This window comes from Cygnus atratus, chromosome 11, assembly GCF_013377495.2.
Source record: "Cygnus atratus isolate AKBS03 ecotype Queensland, Australia chromosome 11, CAtr_DNAZoo_HiC_assembly, whole genome shotgun sequence".
Taxonomy (NCBI): domain Eukaryota; kingdom Metazoa; phylum Chordata; class Aves; order Anseriformes; family Anatidae; genus Cygnus; species Cygnus atratus.
In genome coordinates this window covers 14,883,159-14,900,134 of record NC_066372.1, presented here as the reverse complement: position 1 = coordinate 14,900,134, position 16,976 = coordinate 14,883,159, and the positions used below count along the sequence as shown (strand labels likewise).

Sequence of the window (16,976 nt, the reverse complement as noted above, 5' to 3'; positions counted from 1 at the left end):
TCCAAATCATAAACACAGTGATAAATAATTTATAGGATTCGCTACAGAGAACTTCGGGCATCCTGGAGCCAACAGCAGATCTGAATGAAAAATGATTCTGCTAGGTTATGTATCAAGCCAACCGAAAAAGTTGTCTCCCTTAATGGCATGCCAAAAAAAGTTTAGGATGCAAAGGTCTTTTTTTTTTTTATTTTATTTTCCTTTGTATACCATGACACCATTAATGTCTTTGTCACGTGGAAAATCAGGGGACACAGTAAGTTCATCTCTCAGCTTTTTGCTTGTTGTCGTCAAGAAAATAATTGAAAGCACATTTCAATTTCTCTTATCAAGACCTCTTACAGATGAATGGATTTAGTTGAAGAAGTTACCCTACACCCCCCTACCGTCTTACTGATTTCTCTTATCCCTATTCAGGAAGAATATATGCTCTTTCTCAAAAGCTCTCTTTTTACGTCTTTCCTGTTTTTTTTTCTTACTGGTTCTCACAAAGTACTGGTTTCTGACAGAAGAGAAAGTGCCCATTAGCATGTCTGTAAAGACACCAGTATTATGGTCATAATTACAGGTTGAATTAATTGAGGTGCAATGCAGCAAGCCTAACTTGAAGAAAATTAATATTTCTTTAATGGTTCGCTATTCCTGTAGGAAAAGAACAAAATAGAGAGCTGTTTCCGTTCTGCAAACAGGGAATTTTCTTACTCAAATAGGATTAAACAGCAACGTATATTTACTGGCACTTGGCCAGCTAACTAATTTTTTGCAGGGGTGGCTACAATATAGATGTTCCTTAGATGTGTCAGCCACACTTGGCATTTTCCAGAGTCCTGGTCCTTCATATTAACTATTTTCATTTGTTTAAAACAAAACAAAAACAAAGAAAAAGAAAAAGAAACAAACAAAAAACCCCACAGATCATTTAAGTGAAGGAAGAACAATGTTTATAGCAATACGCATGGGCCACAAGTTCAAGGAAACTGTTTATTGTGTTCTCTGGTCTGTCGGATGCTCTGGGTAAGACTTGAAGTGGACTAAATATATTGCACATTTTCAAATCTCTCTCTGAACTGCACTTTACAATGGAAATCCTAAATCTTCCCCCCTAGAGAAGCATTTTTTGTTCTGCCTTTTAAACTGGAGCAGTATTTCTCGTTGGAGAAATAAAAACTCACTTTTTTTACTCTGGAGCTAATGCTCCCCTGTATAATTCGGTGTTCTGCACTACTGTGACTAAATTTGAATCCAAATTTAATGCTCCCGAACTGTCCCATCCTTCCACTGCACAGCTGGCATGTGGTCATCTCTCCTCCAGCTGTGCTGTCCCGATGTCCAGCACTATTTTCCTGCGTCTCAGGAAAGCAAAGCAGACTGCTTCCTCTGCTGAAGGAGTGTTATCCACATAATGACTACTTAATTTGTCTGGATTTAAGCAATTCAGTAAGCTCTCATCCTGACTCACACAAATATCAGATTATCTTGAATAATGCCAAACATAATCAAAAACTTTGCAGGGCATGAATTTCAGTTCTCTCTGGCTTTAACCTACACTCCCTATTTAAATATGTGTCAAATCCAATACTTCAAAGTTATGGTAAAATATTACTATAATTTGCATAAATTCATGGTTAATATTTGACATTCCTTGCCACGAAAGGAATGCCTTTGGGTGTATTTTTACTGTGCTGTTTAATATTGGGTGTTAAAAGCGGGTATTGTGCAGTGCATGTTGTCTTTTTTGTTCCTTTTTGATGAATGAGAGAGGGGAAATAGTGTGGCAGCATTTATTGAAACCACCTTAGGAACATTATTGTCTACCTGTTAAACTGAAGGAAGAATAAAAAAGCAGCCAAAACTGAAACGGGGCTTCCCGTTACACTGTGAAATGCTTGATTAGAATACTTCAGGAACACTTCGGTGTCTTTTTATTTGATTTAACAGGAAGCTTTTTCCTTATAACATACACCCATAAAAGCTCAGAGTGTCTGGAGCCCTTCACACTGCTGGGCTTGACGGGAGCAGGAGGCGAGGATGCTGCTCATCCTCTCCCGCGTGGGTTGCGGTGTCCATCGCCCTTCCGAGAACAGGATTTGTGTTCTGCTGTCCTCTGCCAAAGGCGAGCTGACAGACTGCAGCTCCCTGAATGCTCAGCTTCTGCTGAGAACCACCGAGCGTGCTATTTGAGGACAATTAGCTGCTGTGGCTTTGGTGAATAGTCTATTATATATGATCTGACAGATCGTTCTGCCTACTATTATTTTAAATGATACCGTGCAGGGCTCTTCAGGAGGATAAATTGAAACTTCCCACATCAGTCCCTCGGGGCAGACACCATTTCGGACTGAAGGTGATGTCAGATACATGCTTGTGTTTTTTATCCTAGCCACGGGGAACACAGAATAATCATAGGCTCTTTCTAGGCTGTATTGTCAGCACGTGGCCTTTTGCCAAAGAGAACCAGTTTGGGTTCCACTTACGGCTTTTGGAACAAACTAAACCAAAAATTGCAGTATGAACCGAGACCCGTAATGCTGTGGGCTGATGCTGTGGAACAGTATTTTTCAATTACAGTCGGATTTGAAAAAAAAACGCTGCAAACCCTGGCATTAACTTTTTGCTTAATGGAAAGTAGCAGGGGACGGGGATTTAAGCCTTTACTTTTGTCTGGTTTCTGCTACTGAATAATGGTTCCTTCTGCGCTGCACGGTGCGGCAGAGCAGTGTGTTGCCGTTGAATTCTCCTGGCTGAAAAGTGCAAACTGTCCTGGATCACCGAGGAGAACCTGGTGTTGGTCATCAGGAGTCCCCACGACCCGTTTCCCCCTTAATCACTCTCTGTCATTAACACCTGGTAAATCTTTGGCAGTTTTCTGCCCCTGACTGATAACAGGTTCAGCCAGAAATGGCAGGAGCAGGATTCTGTGCAGCATGAAGAGCGATAACACGGAGATAAAGGCACGCAGAGGAGCCGAGCCCGGGGTTATGGCAGCTGGGGTCTCACGGGATGCGTTTCAATTTCTTTTGAAACCAGAGCAAAAAGTCTCATTGCTGTCACTGCTAATTTCGCCTCATGCTCTCCACTAAGAAATCTCTCAGTTCACACGAAATATAAATGTTCTTTACATTTATTAAAAACGATGCTTCTTTTAAATGTTAAATGTACGCCCTTAGCTTCGCCTTCATTTTGTTTTTTGTTCTCCTCCGCAGCAGCCTGAGGAGGAGCAGTCCGCTTGCGATATCACCAGCTCCAGTTCCTCCGCGGATGACACCATGTCCTTGGAAAGGAACTCGTCCCTGGGCAGTGACACGTCCCTTCCCTTCCCGCCTGCAGTGAGCTTCGTGCAGCCCAAGGACAGGCGCAGCCTGGATGGGAGCTGCACGAGCATGGTAACCCCAGAGGGAGGAGAGGGCGAGCCCGCTGGCTTGGGAGAGAAGGACGAGGAACTGGACAGCATCACAGATGTGCCCACTCCTTCCTCCGTCCTGAGAAACTCCATGCGGCCGCTGTCACCTTTCCGTCGCCACAGCTGGGGGCCGGGGAAGAACGCCACCAATGAGGCAGAAATCAATCAGAGGAGGTGAGTGGAGAGCTAATCTGCTTTGCTTTGCACCCGCTCACACAGAGTTATCAGAGCTTTGGACTCAGTGTGATAAAACAAAAAAATTGAAGATGTCACTCTTAAATACTCTTCTTTTTTTCACTCATAGGAGTAAAAACATTCTCCTAACTTACATATTTTCAATTAACTTTCAGGATGAAAGTACTTAATACCTACGGTACACTGTAGCTTTCCAGAGGACAGAAGGAATAACTCAAAGCTAATTAGAGCGAATGGAAATACCTTGGGACAGGTCTTCCATCTGAACTGTCACCACCTCTTTCTATAGGAAGGGCTTTGTTAAAGGAGTTACTGGAGTGTTAAATCTCATTGACTGCAAAATAAACACAGCCATTATTGCTCTGACTGTGTATTAAGAAAGAGAACAGAACCCAGGGGTTTAAAAAGGGGTGTAGAAGCTCCTCATTTGGTGTAATGGAAGGGAGGGTAGTCCCTGCTGGACTGTTGATAATTTTTTTAAGGAACTGGTTTTACCTGAGTCTCTTGTGGACAGTAAGTCCCATCTAACACATCACCAAGTCCCTGTGAAGAGTCTCCCTCTTCCCTTTTGTTCTTTCAGAAGACACAAGAGGGGCAGCTACAGCAGGCCATGCGCCTGTAGGAATAAAAGGTGCTCAGCCCTCCATCTCAGTGGGAAAAAATGAAGATGATGCAGGCCAAGAACAGAATTGGTATAATGTTCACAACCGTGCCCAGTGCAGACGGGCACTGTTTGGGCTGCAGAACACTTGGGGTCAAACCCTGCCCTCTCTGAAGCCAGTGTAGGTTTGGCCATTGTTTTTCATGCATTTTTATGCTCACGGAACAGACGCAGGCAATGGTTATGGCAGGGTTAAGGGGCCGTATCCTGCCACAGACCCCGTGAAGACCTGCAGAGGCTGCGAGGCACAGCGTGCTGTGCGGCGCTGCTCCCAGGCTGCCTGCCCCAGCTGAGTGCTGCTGTCAATGTGGGCAGCAGGCTTTTAAGATAAATGGGGCCATTATATTTATGATGCCATTAAATTAAAACTGGCCACTGAAAACAGGTTCCTAGAAGGTTGTTACTGGCCCGCTAGGATAATGCAGTGAGAGGCAGCAGTCCCCCAGTGGAAACTTGTGCATCCTTTACACATTAGGATCTGTGTGGATAACTAAAGGAATATCATAGACCCTTCAGATTTTAAAGTCAATGTTGAAAAACATTCAGGACCCCAGAAGTAACATAGGGTGAAATATTTTTTATTGTAATTCCTGTTTGGTTAACTGCTGCCACCTTTTTTGGCTTCATTCATGGTCCCCAGGTAATATTCCAATAAATTAGGCAATACCTATCTTTTAAAGCTACAAAAGAGTCAGCATCAGATATACGTGCAGGTTTATGACAGCATGAGCCCATAAGCTCATAAACTCACTTAGAAAGATTTATTTTTAAGTGTAGGACCTGTTATGTAAGGTTTTCCGAGGGTAATAAACTGCATAGCTGGCAATTACTGCTAACGCTTAACAGATGGGGTTAAATTCTTCTGCATCAGAGTTCAGAGGCGGTTTCTGATATGGGAAAATGCATTCGTTGTAAATGTAAGACGATTTCAGTAAAGGAGCGGTAATTATTCTCATATGGTCTTAGATGCAGCTGCTGCTACGTAAGGATAGCTGTCACATAGGTCAATTAGAAAAGAAAAGCCGGGAGGGTCTTTGCTGCTGATTTGATTCCAGTTTGGTTGTGTGTTCCTGTTACAAAGGAATTTGGATTATTTGTTTTTGTTTTGTTTTCTTTTCTTTTATCTTTGTTCTTTTCATACGTGGCTGTTGTGATGTTGAGATTCTCGTTGCTTAGCGAGCGATGAGAAATACCGAGGAAGTGGAGCCCAAACAAGTGGCTTTCGTACAAGTCAGTTAAACTTGGGGCATGTGCTTATTTATTTCACATGCAGTGGATGCTTTTCCATTTAAAGGGGAAAAATCCTTATAGTAATTTCACTTTTGCAAACATTTGAAAGGAAGCTACGTGGAGCACAAGCTTTGGGTAAGGGTAGGACCTGCGCTGCCCCCCATCACCCCATGTTTGCTCCCACACCTCCTTTGCCTCCCGTGGCACTTCTTTGCCACAGCAGTGAGCAGGTTGCAGTCACTAAACGAGCAGAAAATGAGCCAGAAAAGAGGGAATTGCCACCAGACCCAACCCAGGGAGCGGAGTTGGGCTCCACAGGGGAGCAGGGCCACTCGCCTTCACAAGCAAGCTGCGGCGGCAGCCGAGCTGCAGAAGATGCCTCCTGCCCCAGCCAGGATCTTGCAGCCTGGTCCATCCCCCAGTCCGACCAGAAACAATCCTGTCCTGTCTGTGCAGGGAGCAGAGTTGGGCTTGAACAGAGCTGCTAGGGCAGGACCCAAGGAGCCTACCCAAAAAATCCATCTTTTGTAGGATTTAGTCTTTTCCAATGTTGTGTTTTTGGTTTGTAAGGGGGATGAGCATAACGAAATGTTCACAGAAAAGATTAAAAAATTTAATCATCTTAAGGAAAATGTGAAAACATGCTTAGTTCCCCTCTGCTCCTCCTCTCTCCTCAAACACACTTTATGGATAATCCTCGTGTCGACATTTTGCTTTTAAAAATACAAAGAAAACTAACAAGGCTTCCACAAAAGCATGTTCATCCTTCAGTAATTCCTAACATTCACGGCGGATTTGAAATGCCTGTCTTTCAACAATAATGCAGTGTTTTTCACGTTCGTGTCTGAGGGAAGAAACGCCTGCATTTTTCACTGATGGATTAAGCACTGCAAAGCTCGAGCTGTTGTTAATCACGGTTGTTAACAGCTTCTGTCAAATATTTGTGCTTATCTAAACTTAAAACTGACCTGGCTTGGGCAGCAGCTAGGTTGCAACATGGTCAGTACCTGTTAAACCTTTCTGTAAGGGAAAAAAACATTATTTGTGAGAGAGAGGAGGAAAAGAGAGGCTCATCGCTTCCTTCAGTACTTCATTTTGTGTTTTCTTTGTCCTTCCATTCTCTCTGTTGTTTGTCTGTTGGATATTACTCCTTCAGCTGCCATTTGTTCATTTTGTTCCATCCGAGTGTCTGACCACTGTCCATGATTCATTTTCAGTTCAATGCGAGTTCTGGGGGATGGTATAAAGAAGCCTCCCATTCATAGGAGAAGGTACAAAGCCAGCTAACGTGACTAACCGTTTTGTGTTTGAGTGTCTACTAACCCCATATCGTCGTTGTAGTAAACCTGGGACTGGTCCCTACCTCTCAGAGCATTCCTGGTAGAGTTGTACCCCCTGCTTGGCTGCCTTCCCTCTCCAGCCTGACCCAGGGCAATTTTTCTCACCTGCAGAGCATAATCTCAAGCTATTTTCTCCAGAACAATATTATTAATAACTTGAAGACGTCTTAGAACTTAAATTCTAAGGTTTTGGCATGTGTAAGATTTGGGCTGTATTAAAATAACTGTTTACCTGGAAGCGTGTGCCTGCCTTGTACCTAAAGCACATCCGAGACTTGTGCCAGGCCTTGCAGGAGGGGCACCTGGAGAGGGGATGCACCGAAGCAATCTCAGAGGTACAGAACACTCTGTACGTCTGCAGCTTCTTAACTTAAATGGCTTTAATTTTGCTCTTTTGCTGTTTTTTAAAACCATCTCCTTAACATATAGAAAGTGTTTTTTTTCTTTACTTCCATGCATTTTCTGGTTTCCTTCTGTATAGCACGCTTTCAGTTCCTCATCCAGCACGCAGATCTGTATTTTCACTCACGTAACCTTTCAGCTGTCTACTAACACAGAAAATAGAACACTGAATTTTTGACTCAGCAGCCATGCGGACTGGCCACATCGATACGTTTTTAGGTTACCAAAAAAAGAGAAGTTTAACCTCTCCCCTTCCGTGGTTCACCCTCTTCTGGTCTCACCCTAGCCTGCTGCTTCTCCTCCTGCAGCAGGTTAACTGAGGATTTCTCTTCCCTTGAAATGGCTGCGGTTACCTGAAGTGCATGTTAGATGTGTGTGTAAACAAACTACTATATTTCCACAGATGGAAAAAATGTTTCTAGGGCCTTACCATGCATCAGCATAAATGAAGCCATATGAGCAGGGCTGTACAGTTCAGGAGAGGGCTCTTAAAGGAAAGGCACAAGAAAGAACATGCTTTTTTACTTCTAAGAAGCCACTTTATTTGCATTACTCTGCTCCGGAGGAAGAAGTACAGAATTTGTCTTCTCAGCTCATGCAAATGAACATCATTTTAGCATTTGGCTGTTAATACTACCACAGCTCCTACACAGGAGACCTTGAGTCATAATATCCTGAAACGTTGAACTTGTACGTAAAGTAAAGAAAATGTCTCAAAGAGGCAACCTAAAATACCTGGTCAGTTTTGAGAATATCCCATTCTCTTATTATTTTCTGGCCTCCCAACCATTTTGATATTATCTAACACCAGTTGCAGAGCAACAGCCTGAAAGTAATTCCATCAGTTTGTGCTCTCACACAAGGCTGTTGTATATAACAGCTCTCCCTCCTCCCCACGTCTTTTTCTGTAAAGGGTTTTTGCATGCTATGCAGCGATCTTGTTCTTGTTTTTATGGTGTTGCCAACAGATTGTGGGTGGCTCACCAGCAGCATTGTAATTCTGGCAGAGGCTGCTTTCCATAGCCCTTGCCAAAAGGCCTTTATCCTTCCCTGAGATCTTCCACCACTTCCTGGCCTCCTTCTGCATGTATGCACAGCTCCTCTCCCTCCCCTCTTCTGCCTCCCTTTCCTGCAGTTTTAGCACTCGCTGTTGTCGCTATAACGTGTTACGACAGGCAGAAATAGGGCATCTTTTAAAGTGCGCTGTCAGGTGTAAGTGGTATGTAGTTTATTTAATGAGGAAAATTCTCTGTTCTTCAATTCCGAAGTGACCGCACAAAATTGCTGACTTCTGCACACAAGTCAGTGGCAGGAGGTCAGCGTAAGCACAGCTCCAAGGGCCCAGCAGTGTCATGGCCACAAGCAGATGGCTGGCGGGAGCAAGAAGAGGGAGAGCATGGTTGAAACCTTCCTTGGGGTACCATGGCGTAGTCGATCATGAAAAAGTCCTTGAAATACTGGCATATGATGGGGAGGTCTTCACAGAGAATACTTAGGTACAGAGCTGAGAGCTACCAGTGCAGAGCACCTGGAGCGCTGGGCTGCAAAGCGTAGGTACTTGAGATACATCCTCACCCAATTAACATCCTTAATAAAGCAGATAGTAATTATCTGCACTCCAACACTGAATACCAACCACCAAATCCTTCCTGGATGTTTTCAGGATTGTGCTGTGTGTGGAAACAATCCAAGGACTTGGCAAGTGACAGATGTAGTCAGTGGCTTTGAACCTTCCTTTATGCCATCTGAGGTTTCTGGCGTTCACAAATCCTGGCCCAGGGATGCTTAGACTTGTGCTGCTCATTCTGTAGGCTCCTGGCCTGGAGCAAAGCATGCTCTGGCCACGTCCTTTCCATGCGTGGATCAGAGACCAGGGGCTGGGAGCAGGGCTGGTGCAGCACTGCGTTGGCAGGTCTGTGCTGATGCAAAATTTCCTTCTGATGGCGTACGTTTCCTGGACAGCTTTTCCAGTATTTAGGGGTCTTTTGTATGCCGTAGCTGACAAGAAGATGGATTTCTTTGTGTCTGCAAAACCTGCAATTGACCCATGAGATTGCGGAGAAAAAATAACAAAAGCAGTATTTAAAATGACAACCAAAATATTTGCATTCTGTATTTGCATTGCTTATGTCTTTCCTGATGTAACTTGGGATTCTGTTGGGGTATGGGAGCTGAAGGGTTTTCTAGTCAAAGCACTGCTTGAAGGACCCTGATTTGAATTAATCCCAAGTTAATAGCAAGACAAGCTGTTTTTTTTCCTCCCAGCCTCTTCCGCTGATTTGCTGTGCAGCTTTTCAGAATGTAACTCTCCATCCTTACTTTTCCCAAGTGTAGCCTGAAGTTATTAATTCTTGTACGGAGGGGATTACGTGATTAAATATTTGTAAGGGGTTCTTTTCCTGATTTTGGAATGAGAGGTACCAGAAAAATACTAATCATGACTAACACAATGGCTGTGTGATTACTTATGCAAAATTGGCTTTGGTGTGTTTCAGCCCTGTGTTCCCCAAAACATCTCTCCCCACAAGGAGCAGTTTCTCTGGTCCATTGTATACTCGCGGGTGGGATGGGTTTGAGGGAAGTACAGGCTGTCCTGCTACCTGTTTGGTGTGTTCTGGCAGCCAGAAATATATATATTAGCTACTGCATCATTTCTCAGTTGTTTTTGTGTGTGTGTTTGGTTTTGTTTTAAGATATTGAAGAGTGAGAGTCTTTTAACAATCCCCTGTTCCGTAACAATCCAGTAATCACAGCCCTTTTCCTTTCTTTGCCTCTTTCGATGTTCCCAGTTTGAGCTGGTGTCCCTCTGGTGTACAGTTCACTGCCATGGTTCCTGACTTTAATTGTAGAAGGTATGGTATAAATAAATGTGCAGCAGCAGCAACAGAGCACCGCAAAAACTGTGTTGTCAGCTTTTCATGCAAAGTCTTTTCCTCTGCTCTTCTGGCTAAAGTGTGCACGTGTCTGTTTGCTTCATCTGCTTTTTCGGCGATTAGTCATGGTAATGGGTCTTCTAAACTGGGGTGCAGGTGAAGGTGGTGGCTGCTTTTCGTTGGCTTTGAGTGTTCAAGAAGCCACGCTGCTGGTTTGAGCTGCTCTGCTCTGTGGTGATTTTAAGGTGTGTTTTTGTGCAGCAGTGATCGTAATAGTAATCGTGACAGCCAAAGAATCAAAATGAGAGTTACTGTGAGTCAGTGCCGCTTTGTTCTGGGCAGATCTTGTAAAGGATTTAAGCTCATACAGACTTGCTCTTTGTAAATTGAAAGCTCCAGTTTCTTCTTCAAAGAGGCTGGTCATGTAAAACTTTCTTAAAAAAAACAATCCGATAACCACAGATGAAAATTTCCAAGGCGCTCAATGTTTGCTCCTTCTGTAGAAAGTCCCAAAGTTGAGATTAATGCTTGCAGGTCAGATCTTCACCTGATTCTGTGATTTAATGCAATTGGAAGCCAGTCTCCCGAAGCTTATAGCTTCCGTTTTCCCCTGGCAGTTCTTGCTGGTTGTGCGTAAAGCTATTAAAACTCTTTCTGAAGACTAGATATTGAGAAGGAAGTTAATCTGTCCTTCAAGTTATGGAATTAATTCCATCTGGGCTATATACCCTGACTAACAATTACAGGCTAATATTACCAACTCATCACTGCTTTATGGCCTAATATTTGCAGTTTTGAACTGAGTTGTGTCACAACCAACTGCATTTTTTTCTGTAGTATATTGTTCCTTGGGGTAGAAGAACAAATGTTCCTGCACCCTAAATAACTGGTATCAATACGGCTGATTTCTCTTTGCAGGTGTTTTAGAATAAGCTTTATAATGCCTGCTATTGATACGCATTTTTGAGTCAAATCTTCCTAAAGCAGATTACATTGTAAATGCCTCGACCAGTCTTCTTCCTCGTTAATCAGCATGAAACAAATCTTCAGAAAAATCACTAAATCTTCTTTCTCAAGGTTTATTGCAAATTTTGCTTCGAAGTTGCCTGTTTATACATATTCTTCTAAATGGGTTCAGAGCGTCAATCGCTACTGTGAGAGTCTACCTGAATTTAAAGCTCCTCTGGTTGTTTAAATGATCTATACAGTCTGCAGTGTGTTTTCCCTTTCATATGTTCGTGTTAGCTTGTTGGCCACTTTGATGTCAATACTAGCCTCAAGCCGGGGTATATATTCAGGGTAGTCCTGGCTTCAGACTAACAGCACTTTGTGCACGTAAGGTCAAACATTAGCCTTAGAGGTGTCCAGGGAGGTGAATCCATAAAGCGTGCACATTAACCCCAAACAGGAATGGCAGTGGGGTTATGGATCTTGGCAGGAGGAGCATGAGGGTCAGAAGCAGAATATGAGGGTTAAGAGAGATCAGATGGAGATAGTCACATTTATAAAAGGAGTTCTTTTGTGTAGGTGAGGAGAGAGTGTATTAGCTTTATTTTCTGTAGATGTCACTTACCTATGAGCAGCTTCTGTCTCTACAGAGGTTGTCCAAACCTTTTATAACTCCCATGTTCTGCAAGCAAAAGTTTGATATTTTGATTATCACTGAGTGATTATGTCTGGCTCCATTGGACAGACCTAGCTTCATCATCAAATGATAAAATGGCATTGATTGGCTCATGGAGACAACATTTATTGAATTTTAAAAAGAGAGAGAGAGGCAGAGAAAGAAAATAAGAAGGGGGAAAAGAAACCAGCTTTGGCAGAAAGACATTATTGGCGCCAAAGCTTTGTGCAGTGACAAGTGCTAACTAGATTCAGACGATATGTCTGCAAAGATGAACATTGCATGCAGCCCAGTGCTGATTTTGTGGCTGCTGCGAGGGGCGGTGGACCAGGACAGGCAGTGTTGTGTTATGCAAGGTAGCTTAGTTTGGGTGGCTTTATTCCCGGGGGGAACCTAGTACAAAGCCAGCAAATAGAATACGTAGAAATACCAAAATCTTTGGAAGCAGTGTTTCTAGATTCTGCTGTGCATCACTCGAGAAGAAAAAAGAAAAAGCACTGGGAAAGTCCATTGACCCAGGAGTTGAACGGTTCTCAAGCAACTGCTGTGTCTCATTAGAAGCACAAGATGCTTCTGAATACAGTATAAATATAAATCCCTCCCCTGCTATCTGCTCTCGGTCATTAAGAAGTAACATGCTGAGGAACAGCATCAGTGTTTCCCTGCACACTTCAGCTAGTGACTGCGTTCTGTTTCACATTTGAAAGTGCTATGTGCCGAAAGACACCAGTACCTGAGAGTTTGTCAGGATCTAACCTGCATGGTTTCTCTTCAGTTACAGCCTAGAAGGTCTTGCTGGAGATGCTGGTGAGATCAAGAAGCCCTCTGCAAACTTGGAGGCAGCTTCTCTGAGCTCCAAAGACCTCAGACGGAGTCCACTTGCCAGCAACCAGTGTGGGTCTCTGGTCTTGCTCACCGAAGAACTTGAGCAAGGGGAAATTGGAGACTATGATCGCCAGGTAAAGCTGTCCAACTACTATTAGATTTCTAGGAAATTCTACATCACGCTTTTAAAAGTCATTTTTCAAAGTGACAGCGAAGGCTTTCACCCTGTATGTGTAATATTATTCAAGTCTTCATTTTTAACACAGAGGAATTTTCACTTTGTTCAAATTTGCTACTTGATTCTTTGGGGCAGCGTGGTTGATGGGAAAAGTCTTAGAGTGGAGAACAAGAACCTTGCTGGTTTTCTTCCACTGATTGTATGTATAATCATGGGAAAGTTAGTAACTTTTTAGCATAGATATAGTGATATTGTCAGTAGCAGGTGTTGTAAGAGTTAAGCACTTAATGTGTATGTAGTCTTTTGCAGTTCTGAAATGCAAGTACCAAGTAGTAATTTATCTGTCAAAGTTCTAAAGTTTATTTTCCTATTATAAGAGGAAAATAAAATTGTTGTTTTTTTCTTTCATAGACATAACTAGAATGAAAAGGCACATTATTATAAGCAACAGTTAAGCAAAATGTTAATTGCACGTGAAGCAAATTTTGTGTGATCTCTGGAGCAGAGGTCTATGATAGGTATTAAGGACAGATGGGTCAAAGATGTTATGAGAGTCTCTGTTTATTTTTATAAAAGAAGCAATTATGGTCTTAAATACTTTAAATACCCTGGATTTCTGAGCTTGATGCTTCAGCTGTAGGGCTTCCTGGGTACCTGCCAGAATCATTAGCCTGCCGGCCTGTTTACCTCGTAGGGTCACGGCAGTGAGTGACACATCAAGGCAGTAAATGGGTCTTACAAGATCTGACCAGTGACAGATGGTATGTCAGGGCTCTTATGTCTTCTCTTGCATTGAGGAATGGCATTTTTGGGGAGCACAGTTAAAAATCAGATTTTTTACCATGTTGAATCGAAGTCTATTTCCACTGAGGAGCTGGAATCACAGCAGTGATTTTTATGGCCATCAGACAGTTAACAACATCCACTTGATAGTATCTTGCAAGACAAGCAAGAAGCCAGTGTCTCTGTTTGCTCCAAAAGTAGTTGCCTTCCACTGAAAAGACAAAACAAAACGTTGCATTTCACTTCTGTGATGCTGCTTGCATTTTTTGTTGTTCTTGCACTTTTCACCTATTGCCTTATACTGGGATCATTTAATTATTCACGTTTCAAAAGTGTGAATTTTAGTAAACAGGAACACTTAAGTTCTGCAGTTGGGATGCTGCTGTTGTGCTTGATATATTTGTCCAATGTTTTTATTTTCTGTTCTGCAGATTCATCCAACCTCACAGCCACAAGGATTTAATTTCTGTACTTCATCTGTTTCATCACCACTGACCAAATCTGTGTCTCTAATGTCAATTAGTAAACCAGCGCTGGACAGTGAGTAACACAATTTTCCCTTCTCCTTATCTATTTTGTCATATGTTACATCTACCTACCTTCCCAAGGCAGAATTTACTAGTACTTGCTCTTTCTTACCTATATTATGTGAAATATGTGTTTCACTGCAGCATGGAATAGTGGGTGGAAAACCAGAACTTGCTCAGTTTAGATCCATATTTTTTTATTCCCAATATATCCCTGATGTTTCTAATTCTGTTGGTTTTGTTTGTTTCTTAATTAGACTACTGGTGTGAAAAGTATGATGGATTGAGTTTATTGTTAAAACAAAAAAAGTTTGTTTGAATTTTGCACCCTTTCAGAATTTCTTCCTTTGATGATGAGGTAAATTCCAAAAATTGAGATCTTATATTCCTACTTCGGGATTCTTTTTAAAGTATATACATACCTTGGTCTCCTCGGGGGAGTTTGTTGCTGTTTCTTTTATTTGAGATAAATGTTTTGGGGCAGATGGGTGTAATTTACTGAATCTCATCCCTGAAGAAAATACCAAAAGTTGATTAGGGGAAATTTTTCAATTTAGTTTAGCCTAATTGAGGCAATAAAAATCACTTAATTTTGCAACTTCGTTGAGTTGATTCTTTCAGCTGAAAAAAGTCATTCAGAAAGCTGCAGCTGGATGTGTTTAGGAAGGGCCATGTTACACATGCTTTCATTTTATTAATTGCCAGCCAGAAAATGTATTGACTTTTTAGATCATGTCCTGTCAGTCAGTGATGATTCCTGATCTTTTCCTCTTTATTGATGTGCTTCTTCCCTCGAGTTACGAGATACACATCTTTTTGCTGTTGCATGCAATTAGGAGTGGAGGGCAGCAGCCTGGGCCAAGGCTCGCTGGTGCCAGTAGGTGTGATTAGCACAACTTTGCTTCCTCCACAAAACCAAACCACCACCTGGCTTTTGTGGTCAGGTGGCCAAGCACCTCTCCCTTAAGTCAGCAGATGTTTTTACGTGGTGGTTGTATGCCCTCGGTTTAGTCACTGAGATGCATCCTGGTGCTGCGCTGCTGACGTTAGTGACAAGCTGTTAACTCGAGTGGAGGCGTCAGGTGCAAACGGAGCGGAGTGCAGGAACCACAAGTTCTGCAAAGCTGAATGAGGAAAGGTACTGCAAAGAAAGGCGTTTTGTTCGTTTGGGAGGATTGCTGAAAGAAGCTCCCAGAGATTGTGTTTCGTAGAAGACGTTTCTAAATTCTTTGCCATCGTTCTTCGATGATTAATAAGCATGTGGCCTAACGGATGTGGCCCCAGCAACAGTAACCAAAACACTGGCAGATCTGTCCCATGAAAAGATCGGCTCCTGCTCCGTACCGTGGCGCGCCCTCTTTCCTCCTGGTGTTGAAGGCCTTCATTATTTTTATCTTTTTTTAAGCAACTAATTTCTTGGCATTGCATCCAGTTGCTAACCAAACACTGTAAATAAGTCGGCTAACTCCCAGAAAACGCATGCTCGGGGGCTGAGAGCACCCAGCAGGCTGATGCTTTTCTCCCTCTTGCTTGAGAGTTTCCTTCAGGCTCACACAGGGAGGTTATGACATTGGAGGTTTCACAGAGTGGTTGAGGTTGGAAGGGACCTCTGGAGATCATCTGGTCCACCCCCCCCTGCTCAAGCAGGGCCATCTAGAGAAGATCACCCACAAAGCAAGTCCAGGGGTTGCTCGGGAGCATGTCCAGAAAATGTTCCTGCACCATATCTGGGATTTGGGCCACCGTCTTGGAATATGACAGATTAACCAGCATGCTACTCTTTCCTGGCAAGATGACCCACATTAAAAATACCATCAAGGCCTGAGCTGGTGGTAGACAAGTTAGATTATCCCATCCACCTTTTTTGGTGTCAGCCTAGCCAGGATGGTCTCATTGAGACAGAAGGGAGAGAGAAAATGTAACAAGATATCTAGAGAGACTGTGGAAGAAATAGCAGGGTTAGTCTTCTGCTTTGAGGTCTTCCGCTGTGAGTTTTGGGTGCTGGAGCTAAAAATGACTAATGCTTCCGTGTGCGTTACTGTTTCAGTAGTTAGTTTGCAACACCTCAGGAGGGCCTCATTTTTATAGGAAGATGGTTTCTAAAAATTGCTGCATTCTGAGGTAGTTGAAGTGAGCATCCAAAAGGATTACTCACCTTGAACATGTAGGTTACAGAGTCTCTTCCCAACTCTGATGCTTTCCTAAATTTGGAAACTTTTCAGTAAACCATTTTGTTCTTTAGTCACTTTGAAAGAGGAATAGAGTTTCTTGATTGAGTTGTGAGCATAAATGCATGCAAAGCAGCTTAGTGCCTTATACAAGAAGGTCTGGGAGTCTCAACTGTCTTGTATCACCTACCCTACCTTTGATATTCGTGTTATTGCAGCAGAATACTTCAGAGCTGTGCAAGAAATCCTTGATTTCATGGAGGTGTATTCTAGGAAAACTAAATTATTATTCTAGGAAAACTTAATTATCAATGTTTCTACATTCCACTTATGTAAATTTATGGTAGGTAATTAAAAAAAAAAAATTCCCAACCCATTTAAATATATTTGGATGAGAAGGAAGCAACGTGTTTTGCACAAAAGCTTTGAAAATTAAATCCAGTCGAGTAAACATATGGAGTGCTTTCTGTTATTGTTCCCATATATTGCTCTAAGTATTGAGGCAGAAGCAGTTTCCAAGACTGAGTTTCTAACCCACACTCCATCTGATGTCTCAAATGTTCCAGGAGTTACTGTGGCCATTCACAACTGTTAATTCTTCAGCATTTTATAGAGGGAGGTCACGAGCTGTTGGCTGGAGCGCTCGGAAGACTGCTTTCAGCTTTGGAATAGCAAATTTCCAGTGTGGAGCATTGTTATAAAGCCAGGAACTGCTATAAATAAAACCACTGAAATGGAAGTTGAATTGAGCTGTGCTGGAGGAGGTTGTT

At 42.7% G+C, this 16,976-nt stretch overlaps 1 protein-coding gene across 1 annotated transcript in view; it reads left to right on the top strand.

Annotated features, from left to right (window-relative positions):
* AKAP13 (A-kinase anchoring protein 13) overlaps positions 1 to 16,976 on the top strand; it is a 218,867-nt gene that overhangs the window by 160,219 nt on the left and 41,672 nt on the right. Inside the window, 5 exon segments of the mRNA XM_050712981.1 lie at positions 3,204 to 3,574; positions 6,704 to 6,757; positions 10,018 to 10,080; positions 12,501 to 12,684; positions 13,943 to 14,051. Coding sequence (XP_050568938.1) covers positions 3,204 to 3,574; positions 6,704 to 6,757; positions 10,018 to 10,080; positions 12,501 to 12,684; positions 13,943 to 14,051 — 781 coding nt within the window.